This window comes from Pyxicephalus adspersus, chromosome 5 (assembly GCF_032062135.1).
Source record: "Pyxicephalus adspersus chromosome 5, UCB_Pads_2.0, whole genome shotgun sequence".
In the NCBI taxonomy this organism is placed as follows: Eukaryota; Metazoa; Chordata; class Amphibia; order Anura; family Pyxicephalidae; genus Pyxicephalus; species Pyxicephalus adspersus.
The window spans coordinates 134,603,127-134,615,385 of record NC_092862.1 but is presented as its reverse complement, the minus strand read 5'-3'; the positions used below and the strand labels follow the sequence as shown (position 1 = coordinate 134,615,385).

At 41.5% G+C, this 12,259-nt stretch overlaps 1 protein-coding gene across 1 annotated transcript in view; it reads left to right on the top strand.

Annotated features, from left to right (window-relative positions):
• Positions 1-652: 652 nt before the first annotated feature.
• Positions 653-12,259, top strand: part of FAM171A1 (family with sequence similarity 171 member A1) — a 69,562-nt gene continuing 57,955 nt past the window's right edge. Inside the window, exon 1 of the mRNA XM_072412808.1 lies at positions 653-924. Within this exon, the coding sequence (XP_072268909.1) occupies positions 825-924 (100 nt within the window). The 5' untranslated portion in view covers positions 653-824. The remainder of the gene's footprint in view (positions 925-12,259) is intronic.

Here is a 12,259-nt window from a genome sequence, read left to right as displayed (position 1 = left end):
GTAGCTTGTCCAGAAAATTGAATGGGAGATTTTTTTTAGCACCACGTCACTTTTATTTATCTATGCAAGTCCAATTTTATCCAATTTGGGATTTTTCAGGCGCTTTTTAATAAACAGACAAATTAATAAAAAAATTCTCATTAGTTTTATTATGTTAAACCTCATTTCATAATCATGTAAAGAGCCAATAAATATTGAAAATTTCAATCTACATAATATATGCCAGAATCCTAACATTTTTCGCGCTTGTCCTTTTCGCGTTTCTGGGATTACATCTGAGCTCTGCTCAATTAATGACTGGATTAAATAGAATGCTGCTGTATTACTACATTTTTTTTTGTTTTTTTTTAAGTTTAATATTAGATTTATTACCTATTGGATATATTTTGGTGAGTTGTCTAAGAATTATAGCCTACAATGTAAATTTCCAAAAAATAACGCTTGTTGCACGGAAATTTGGACAGAATCTGACCGCTAGGGGGGTTAAACATGCCATGATAGGTGCACTGTAAAGGTTGGGTCAGGAGACAGGTTCTCTTTGTGCGGACACAATAGGCACAGACAAGGCTGCAGTTAGCAGCTCGGCCAGCAGGGGTCGCCAGTACACCTCTCGGCCTGGTAATTGTTGAGGGAGGAGAGGGATGCGGGCAGAGTAACACAATACACCCCGAGGAGGAGGAGGAGGAATCATCCGCTGCACCGCAGCCAGCATGGAGGCTTGTGCCTGGCCCTGATGCCGCATCGTACACACCACCCCTCCCGGGTGCAGGCCGGCCTCGCATGCTCTTCCTCCCTGGGACACCGCACGGCGCAGAGGAAAGGACATGACCAGCTGCGCGGCGGCGCTTCTCCTGTGTCTGCTGGCCTGGGATGTGCGGAGATCGCTCAGCAAAAGCCTGCCGGAGCACAATGCAGCCAATCAAGGTCGGTGGGTGCTCGGGGACCCCCCTTACATTACATACACAATGGCTGGGGCCACACACACACACCCCCTGCATGTGGCCACTAGGGGGGGCTGCTTTCTTCCTAACACATGATGCGACACATGCGCATGTTGCCCTTACCCCCTGTCACTTCATGTTTACCCCTTTAGGAAAAGGGGGGCTGGAAGCATTTGTCATTGGGTTGAAAATCGCCACCCAGCTGTTTATTTTTATTATTGTAAAAAATCACTGCGTGCATGCTTATCTATGCCACCCCGCATGCTTATCTATGCCACCCCGCATGCTTATCTATACCACCCCGCATGCTTATCTATACCACCCTGCATGCTTATCTGTGCCACCCCGCATGCTTATCTGTGCCACCCCGCATGCTTATATTTTTTTTTACTACCACTCTGCATGCCTATCTATACAGTATTTATGTCATGTGACTTGGTTGGTGATGAAATGGTTCCGCCTGATTGGGTGATGGTGGGTGCTTTTTGTCTTGACCAATTGGCAAGCCCAGCTTTGATCTGAGCGCTCATGTGTTTGTGTTCAAATTGCTTTTGCACAAAGAATAGGATTGGGTGGAATATTTTTGGATGATCTCTGCGGTAGATGTTGTTCATAAAGTCATTGGTTGTGTTTGCTGTAGATTGTTTGGTGGTACAAAGTGGGCCGCTTCAGAAGGGTCCCCAATAGAGAACTCCATAGGTGCTCGAAATAAGTTGTGTGGGGGCTCCCAAGTCAGTTTTGCACTGGGGGGCTCCCCATCTGCACAGGGACCCACTGTTGGCTACACCCACCTTTGGTTCCTATGACCCTTCAATGGCATGGTGCATGGTGTGGCCACCCAAGTTATTATTAGTACACAGTATTTATATAGCGCCATCATGTTACGCAGCGCTGTACAATGTCCATAGTACTGTCACTAGCTGTCCCTTAAAGGTCTCATAATCTAATGTCCCTACCATAGTCATATGTCTCCTATACAGTCTAGGGTCAATTTTAGGGAGAAGCCAATTAACCTAACTGCATATTTTTGTAATGTGGGAGGAAACTGGAGTACCCAGAGGAAACCCACGCTAACGCAGGGAGAACCTGCAAACTCCATTCAGATATTGCCCTGGCCGAGATTTGAACCTGGGACCTGGTGCTGCAAAGGTCAGAGTGTTAACCACTGAGCCACCGTGCTGCCCATTAGATGATGAGTCATGTGACCGTGTGAGAATTTTCTGCCTAGCACTATTTAAAACATTTCATTCACCAGTTGCTTGGCACAGATCTCTCATATATGAGGTTTCTAAGATCAAAATTGTTCATGGTTTGAAACGGTGGTGCTATTGCTAGCAGAGCGGGCAGCGTCTTATAAACACCCCAGTCGGGGTAATGCTGGCCGTAAGTCATTGGATGTTTTTTAATGGATTGGATTGAACAAAAAGATGAAACATATTTTTTTTTTTAATGAGGGCACGCTGCATCAATATTAGATTGAAATATGGTTGGGTTGGTATAAGACGAGAGTATAAGAGGGGCTGCGGGCGGTCGGCTTTCATCAAGATAGATACGTGATTGATATCAGGAAGATATTGTTCCTTTATCCAATTGTGCAAAATTCTAAGGGCCAATTTCAGGGTCATATCATGTTGGCGACTTTGTGGCGGTGCCAAGCTCTCCATAGACCATCGCCCTTTATTCACCTCCTCCATGGGTCAGCTAGGATTCACAGATGGGAAGCCATTGCTATCAAGGAATGGAAACAATGTAACAACAAACTGATACAAAGTAACAACTTGCAGCCACCTCCGGTGATCACATGGCTCGCTACAAATCGGTGTGGTCGGCGCTGTATTTGTAGCAGCGATTCATCATGGCTGTATGACAGCGGGCCAACGTTGCGATTGTTCTGCATCCAGCTGATGCGTTTAAACATTCCTGTTATTTTGGGAGGAAAGGCAGCGCACTCATAGGCTCCGTTTCCTTCTATTGTCCTGGTGTCATTTGCTCAGGAAACTTTGGCGCTTTCCATTCCCTGTGTGCGCTCTGCTCATGGAAACATGAGAACCTGCTAGACCCCCTCCCTCCTTCCCAGTCATTAAAATGAAAACAGTTTTTCAAAATTCTCCTGATCCCTCCCTTCTATTCCCCATCAACAAAGAGCAGGAGGGGGACCCTAACAGGATTTCACTGCGGGGGGTCAAAGGAAATGACCCCGCTTTTTGAATCTGCAAGTTTGCAGGCCCGGCTCAGGTACGCGGTGATGGATTGCATGCAGCAGAAAACTTTTTATTTATTTACTTTTATGTTTGTTTTTAGGTTGTGGATTATCTGTTGTGAGATCTTGAAAAGATATCAATGCATTCACTAAAGCTAATTACGCATGCTCAGCCCATGGACGATCAACGAACGACCGTACACACGAACGATGTTCAACGATCGTCGTCCAATCCGATCCGCCGATCCGGTCGTTCGTTTCCAACGAGTTTCCTCGTTCGTCGGTGTCGTTGGTTACTCTTTTACGAACGATTTTTTGCCCAATCGATCGTTCGCCGTTCGATTGGAACGATAAAAATTGGAAGTGTGTACGCACCTTAAGGTGTACAAAGCTTTATCTGAGGGTCAGGATCTTAGGGCTAGGTACACGCATACAATAATTATCATTTGAAAACGAACGACCAACGATTTATCCCGATTATTGTGAACGATCGTATTGTGCACTATACTTTACATGCTGTAATGATACGATTGTTCAAATATAGTCCACCAATGTACACATGCTAGATACGATTGTTCAAACGATGCAGGAAGTGGAGTGTACAGGAGAAAGGAGAACAATCCACGATCACTGAACGACCGTACATACAATAGATCACGAACGATCGTTGCCCAATCAGATCCGCCGAGACGGTTGTTCGTGTACAGCGAGATTCCTCGTTCGTCGGCATCGTTGACCAGCCCTTGTGCACTTTTTTTGCTAACAATTATCGAACCGTCTGTCGTGGGTCGTTCGTTTTCAACGACAGTTAGTGCACCTGTGTACGCAGCCTTATTTGTAGTCATGTGACTGTGGATTCAGCTAAAGATAAGCGCTAGCTTTTGGAAAATAAGAATCCCTATCCTGGAGCATTAGCCTGTAATTATACATCTCATTAATGGAATGTCCAATTCTCCGCTGAGAGGTCAGAATTGTATGACGTTCACTCGGGCAGATCATTTGACATTGGATTTTAAATGCTGCAGGGCTTAAAAAGTCTAACCCGGCTTGTGCTGTTCTCATTGGTTGTTTGAGTGTTTGTGCCATATTTTTGTATTACAGTGACCGCTTGTTGTCATTTTAATGATTTGATTACATTAGAATTGCTCAGATTTAGCAATGTTAGTGTTTTCTTGCTTTTTATGAAGATTATTGAGCTGAATTTAAAGAGTCAAAATGGCTCTTGAAATGTTCTAGTTATACCCTGAAAATTGTACCCCTGGCACCTCGGCTTCCTCCTAAAATAAAGCACAGTGCTGCTTCATATGTACACACATTGCAATAATGTTTCTGGAAATAATCTTTACTGATAAATGTAGAATGAATGAGCGCTGTACACACAACACTGTTCTATTCTATGGAGGGGGATGAGCCAATGGCACTCTGCTGCATCCTCCTCCATAGGTAAGTTTAGCACTCGTCCCACCTCTGTCATTCATTGATCTGCCACTGTTTTTTGATGTACTCCGCATAGACCAGACTTTCTCAACTCAAAGGTTCCTCCAGAGGTTACCAGGGGTTCCTTGAGCAATGAGCAGTTGGTAGCTCTCAGGTCAGTTTAGGTGACACCAATGATCTTTTTGGCTATCTGTAAGGGTGACATTCTTCTCACTGACCAGCAATGTAAGAGGAATTCTTCCCACTGACCACACTAATGTATTGTGAGCTGTGGATATAGTAATGATAAACGAGGCTTCCCTTAGACCTGAAAGTTATTTCAAGGATTCTCCCATGTTAAAAAAGTCAAGAAACACTGCTCTGGTTTTCAATATTATTTGTATTGTGTTACAATCATCTAGTGTATGTACATAGCCTTGACTAGGACCCTGATCCCCAATCTGCACCCTAGGGGTACATTCTGTGTGTCCTTCTATGCCCCATTATTGATTTCTGTGCATAGGTACTTACTGAAAGTCATTAAAGGGAATCCCAATAGACTTCTTTTTGATTTGTGCATTTCTTTTGCATTTACATTCTTATTTTTAGTGTTCTGTAAACTCTACATTGTATGTTTATTTATCCTTTGCACGCTGTATTCTGTTATTTGGCCTTTTTATATAAAATTCTGACTTGAAATGAAAAAAATCTTTCCTTTTGCATGTTTTTGTCTTTGCTGTAACATACGTGCAGTCTAACCAGCTGCCAAACAGATTATGTATTCTCTGACCATCACCTATATCATATCTTCAGTCTTTGACCATGTTTTCCAGTATACCTGCAGCATATGACAGTTTATATATATATATATATATATATGTGTGTGTCGGGGGGGAGCACCCTAAGAAGCACCTTTTATCAAATAGGTGATCACCCATCAATGTGCCCTGAGAAATGAATAATTATTATTATTAATAAACAGGATTTATATAGCGCCAACATTATTACTCAGCGCTGCACATTAAATAGGGGTTGCAAATGACAGACAGTGAGGGGAGGAGGAGGGGACCCTGCCCCGAAAAGCTTACAATCTAGGAGATAATATAATATTAATACAATACAGCCTACGTGTATTGCATTTGATTGCAGCATATTGGGTTTGTTAAAATGATTTATTCCTTACAGGGTTAATTTGTATTTGTTTAAGCTTATACTAGAAAGACACATGGAAAACAAAATGTGCATTCATACCAGACAATGCATATTACAAAGTGCTAGGAAGACATGCCCGTTTACCACCCATAGGTTAAATGCCCAGACGTGTGATAAAAGCATGCGTCAAATGCGAGTTGAATGCAGCAATCGAAGCCCATCTACCGGAGCTGCGTGTCTGGCATACATCCCATTCTCTCATGTGTTTATGACCTCACCGTATAGAATGTTCTGGAACCTTTACTGTTCCATTAGACTATTTTCATACAGTATTAACCCCTGTGGCTGTGATATAGGGGGGTTGCATTGTACGGGGTATTGTGGCTTATTGTATTCTGTGACAGGCCTCATTGAGCTTGCTAGAAGTCAGGAAATTCTTCTGTGTTTATGAGACGTTAACCCCATTATGTCTGCCAGCCTCTGGAGGTAATGTACGGTGCATTTGTCTGTGCGGTGCAGATGTGAAATGCATTTGGTGGCAGAACCATTTGTTATTGCTGCTGCCTCGTGCTTGTGTCTTTTCTTTGATTCAGCTTTCCAGATTAATTGAAATGTTTAATTTCTGAACGTAACAATTTATTTAGATAAATAAGGAATTAAATATATACCATCTACATCCATGGGTATGTTTTAACTCTTACAGAGATCAAAGTACGCTCCAGTGCTTTAATTTGCTCATTTCGCCATGCACATGCTCCATCTTTGTTTAGGCATCCTCCATGGTCCACATCTACTACCTGCGATTAGATGATACTCATGTATATTCTGGTGCTATGATCACAAATGTCCGAAACAGATCAGCCTCTGCTGCATATTTTTACCTTGTGTCTTGCTACAAAATTATAGTTCTGCAGTTTGGTGAAGAGGAGACTAATGAAAATTCTTCTCCCTGCCTGCAGCAGACTGAGCCATATGGACCAGAAGGAACCTATGGAAAGCTAAGGCCCCTTATATAAAGCCTCAGAGTTTCATTAAACTGTATGGGAACATTTGGGAACCTATATTGTGTTCCTGGATGTGACATGTTGCTTCTGGCCATGCAGATGGTTTTCTTCCTCTAGAGAATGAATGGCACCTCCACTGCAAACACAAGGGCCTGCACAATGCATGCAAAAGTGTTAAACTGCCATACGGTCTATTGCACCTAGCAGAAGTTTGCTATATGTCTGGAAGTTGCTAACCATAAAGTTTTCCACTGGCGTCATTAAACAAGACCAGCAAGTGTTGACATTTGCACTTAGGGATTTTTGAGATGTTGGGGTGCTGATGTTAATATGTATGTTCATTCATCTTCCCGTCTCTTGGTACTGATAGGTTTCCTTTAATTCATTCATTAAACACCTGTCAATGATTTCCAAAGAGCTACTAAAAAGGAAAGTGCAGGAGGATAGACTTTCTCCAGAAGAGACAAAGCTTTGTAGAACAGGTGAGAGTTTCTATCCCCAGGCTGCATTCAGCCATGCTATTGTTCTTTGTAATGAGAAGAAGGTGAAAACTTAGTAAGAACAGGTGGATGCAGACTAGACATGAGCTCAGCTGTTTGGCTGGTGTCGGGACTATTACTATAAATATAATACCCATGCATAATCTAGGACCTGTACAATATATATTGAACTTTATTTTAATCGCTAAAAAAACTATATATATATATATGCATTAACATAACACATATAGACCGTACAGATTTACCTTTAGATTTGCTCCCGCACTTACCTAAACCTCCTAATAAAATAGAGTATTGGATCTTCAGCTTTTGATTGGCCAGGCCGGGATGACATAAACCCCATAATTCTACTTTGAGCCCCCACTTGAGGCTCTTCATTGGTTTTCTAATTTATTTTTTCTAATTGGGAGGCTTGGTACTGGCTCACCCACAACTTTTAGAGGAAAAGTTAAGTTATTCACCTGTTAGTATGAGTCTTTGGATGTATTGCTCATGGTGGATGCCCCCTGCTTATGTTTCCCATTGAGCTCCAGTGTAAGGCATGGACAGGTTTCACTTTAAGGCAACCTGAGCTTTGTCTATACAATACTTTCCTTTACTTCCAGCAGCTGAACGTTGGTGGGAGAGCTAAAGAATGGTAACTATATGCTGCTGTGGAAGAGTAAATTCAATGGAACCAGGTTCTTCTTCTTCATTGTCTCTAGAAAGTGACTTCTATATGTTTGTGCATTGGTTGGGTGTATGGCTGCATTTTCAGCATTTAAGCGACACCAGCCCCCTTAGACCCCAATAGTTCTTTTTAGTTCCTGGTTATTGTAGGTGACAATAGTAAGGGGAATATAGAGCCACATAGCTCTGGTGTGGGTTGTAGTTACTATACAAAAAATTCATTCTGAACAGTAAAATCTGTTGGACAAAGCAGCTTTTTCAGCAGTCAAATTGCACAACAAAGTGTCAGCTTTGGCTGCATTGTTCTCAAAAATTAGCCGGTTAACTCTCATTTATGCTGTGACCTTTTTATTGCAAATATAATTATGATCTGGACATAAAGCAGATTGTCTGTCTGGTTTTAGCTTGGTTGGAAAACGAAAGCAAGGCTTGGTGAGGTTGCTGTTGGTGGACTTCGCTCTTTTCTGGCCTTGGAATGGATATAGCAAAAACAAATCAGTAGTATATTTACAGACCAAGGGAATAGAAGTTTTTTGGCAAAGTTACATACAAGGCATTACCAAGGTGTGAGATTTGAAATATGAGCATTTAGAATGAAACCCCCTTGGGGCAATACCAATATGCCCCATGAATTCAGATAATACTAGTTCTTGGTAGTGAAAGTGTTTGTAGAAATCAGTTGTTTTAGCTGGCACGTGCTGGCCTAATCCCAGGGCGAATCTGATAGTTTGTATTTGCAAAAATGGCTTGAATCCTGAAATAATTTGGCAGAAATGCCAAGGATGAGCTGGAATATTTACTAACTAATGGGGTGGTTCCCGGTCTGTCTATGGGCAGTGGTAAAGAAAACGGATTGAATGGCATTGTGAAACTCTTCTAAAAGTGGAAGTCATCTGGATGTAGATGCTTAGTTGGCTTCTAACTTGTAGACCTGGAACAAATGTGCAGATCAGTACTTCTCTGTTCATTTTCTGTATGCTTGTTCTGGGTCAGAGTCATAAATTGTTGAAACCCAAGATAGTGAGGTATTAGCTTAACATCCAGATAACTAACATTTCCAAAACGAAGTCAGCATTTTGTTTTCTCTGTGCGGGTTTTTTGGCTGGCTGAAAATGAAGGATTTACTGACGTCAGTTTGGTGAAGGCATTTTTCTGTTGCAGCATAACAGTTGGCCAAGTATGGTATGGACCTAAACCCTATTGAGCACCCTTGGGATGAGTTGGGACACCAAATAAAATGCAGGTCCAAAATCAGCACCATATGTAACAGGTGCTCTTTTGAGCAATTGGGCACAAATTCTCTTAGGCACTCTTCTTTTCATCATGGAGATGATGATCAGCAATTTTGATTGGCCAGGTTAGGATGATGTGCGAGGGAGTTCATTCTTGGCATGTACAAGGGAAGCCAGTATTGCCAGGTTTCTTTTCTAAAGCCGAGCTGTGCATACAAAATTTGACAGCTGGGAGTAGATCAGGCAGGTATTGCAGAAGGGACATCACCTGTCCCTTTCTACAACAACCACCTTCCTGAATGGCTAAAGTTCAAAGTGGGACTTTAGTTCCATTTTAAGATATGATTTTGGGATGGGATATTCAACAAGCTTATATAGGTGTGATGGACAGGTATCTACAAATATTTGGCCATATATAACATTTTGTGGACTTACATAGTCCATTCTATTTTCTTGCTATTCCTGTTTTGCAGGTGCCTCCAATTAGCAGGATGTTTCCTACAACATTTTAGTATGTGTTAATTCCTTTTTTAATGAATAATGGTTGTGTCCTTATTGTGTTCTAAAAACAAAGTTTCCTATCCTATAGAAGGCAGTGCAATATTTATCTATATCCTCATCTTCTGGCTGCTAAGGGCAACATAGACAATTGTTTTTCTGTATTTTTGTGCATCACTTGTCCCAGAGTCCTGGATTTGTCCCATCATTCATGGAGTTAGTGCTGTGGATTTTGGAAATCCCACTGGTAATTCAGCTTCCACTTTATTAATCTTTTAATACAAGTGCTGGACCTCAAATATGCCTGAATATAGAGCGTAAATCTGTTTGCTGCATTGTGTTGTCTGCAGGATTCCTGAGACGGTGATAAATGATCTCTGTAGCACGCAGGGAATTCTTATCAGTGAAGATATTCTGCAATGCACAGCCCGCCTCACGCTTTTGTCTGTATGATAGTTCAGCTGTTACACCTGTAACCTTTTTCTCTAATGCAGCTAGGCAGTGCAGAAGATTTCTTGAGCCTGTAGAATTTTGAAGCAGCTTTGGTCATTGTATGTAGCAGACTTAGCGGTGGTTTCTTACAGGGCCAATTCCAATGTTGTTATTTCCAATTACCAATCCAGCACTTTTTCCAAATTTAAAAAAAAAAATTTCGGCTGCTGCAATATTTATCACCTATATGGTTCTCTTCGTTCTACTCCAAACTAAGAGGAAGGAGGTGACTGATGTGCTCCTCCAAACCTGCAAGTATTGGGTAATTGCTGTGTAATGCAATGGTGAATGTAATCCCCGCCACCCACAGCAGCACTTAAACAAAACCCATTGCTGTGCCTTGCATGTGCCCAACATGGTTATTAAACGGGAACCAAAATGTTATATATTGCACCCTGCCAGTCCTCAGATGTGGTGGCTACGCAAATAGTTCACTCTACAGTTTCTAGAAGGGTAACATAGTCACCCTTGGGTAAAACTACAGAACACCATCACCTTTTTTCATTTCAGCAACAGCAAGAAGTGTTTTGTTTTCCAAAGAAAACTGGAAGCAATGCTCATAATAGCCACCACTGGTAAACCAACCTTCTGACAACTGTTTGGTGAAGGCCTTTTTCTGTTGCAACATTACTGTTCAAACTCATCTCCGTAAAGACTTGGTTGGTCAAGTCTGGTATGGAGGAGGTGTAGTGGCCTGCACAAAGTCCGGACCTAAACCCTACCGAACACCCTTGTGATATTTTGGGACCTGGTGTCACAAATGCTCTTTGGGTGGTTGGGCAAAAATTCCCTCTGGCAATTTAGAATCGTTCAGAAAGCTTTCGCAGAAGAAAAGTGGCTGTTGTAGTTGCAAAGTGGGCCAACTCAATGACATGATTTGGGAATAGGATGTCCAACAAGCCTTTATAGGTGTAATGGAGAAATATCTACAGACAATTTTCTAGAAATTAAAGACCACCTTGCCTATTCTGGTTGAATTGATAAGTTCTTCTTAGGGTGCATCAGTGATCACCTTATTTTCACCAGATCTGCTCATCCATGTTGCTTCTGGACAGTTGAGCCATTTTGGTCCCCACTTCATAGGCAGTGCATGGGCATTGGAACCCCATGGACATCTCTGGGGCTGGAATACGACCCCGATAGAAGTCTGTGTGGTTGTACTGTTCATGCCCCTTGATCCCTAAAAATCTGGGACCACTTCTTTCCCATGTGACTTCTGGCTATAGAAAGCTCTTGGCATCCTCTACTTGCAATTCAATTTTTTTTAATCCTTGAGTCAGACTTTAATAATTAATGCCGGTTTAATATTAATATTTTATGATATTTTTAGTGCATCATGTACCAAGACAAAAAATGTGACTTATCGAATCAACTGTAACTTGATTTCAATATATAAAAAAAACGCTTTGTATTTGATTCATTTACGGGAATATCTTTTGTTTTGGCATTGCAGCTGTTTAGTATATAAGATTTGATTATTAGGTTTATACTGTCCATATGGGAGTTTAGCAATGTCTGCTGTATAATGGCATTAGGTGACACAGGGATAAAAGCAATTATGTTAATGAACAAGAACATTGCATTGTTTGTTAATTATTGGCACTGCATAGTAAACATGCCTACAGATTCACCTGCCTTGGATTTTATTGATTCTGAATAGGAGACCCTGAGCCCATCTGTTTAATGAATCTGTCTGGACAATCCTCATGTGGCCCAAAAGCCATTTATGTCAGATTAAATATAATTATATTAAAGCTATTTATCAATGTCACCAGCAAATTGCTTGTTTGGTGGTTGAAGGGTCAGTTCGTGAAAGGGTTACCCTGGGCTGTTTTGATAAGAAGAGACTCCCAGATTTGGGTTGGGTGCAGGGTAAGTGTGCTGTGTTTAATGTGCGCCGATTTACATTTTTGCTGTATTTTATTTATTTGCGAAAATAATTTAGTTTTGTACATTCTCATGTTGGGCAATTTTCTAAATGCAGCCCAATGCACATGATATATATGTATATGTATATATCTTTGGTCTCATTGTTCCGGCAAAGAATTACCTGCAAATTGTAGTGGGAGAACCCAACATATTTGTTACCGCCATACAATAACATTTTGTGTGTTTGTGCAATACCTTTGAATAGGTTTTTAACAACCTAAAAAAT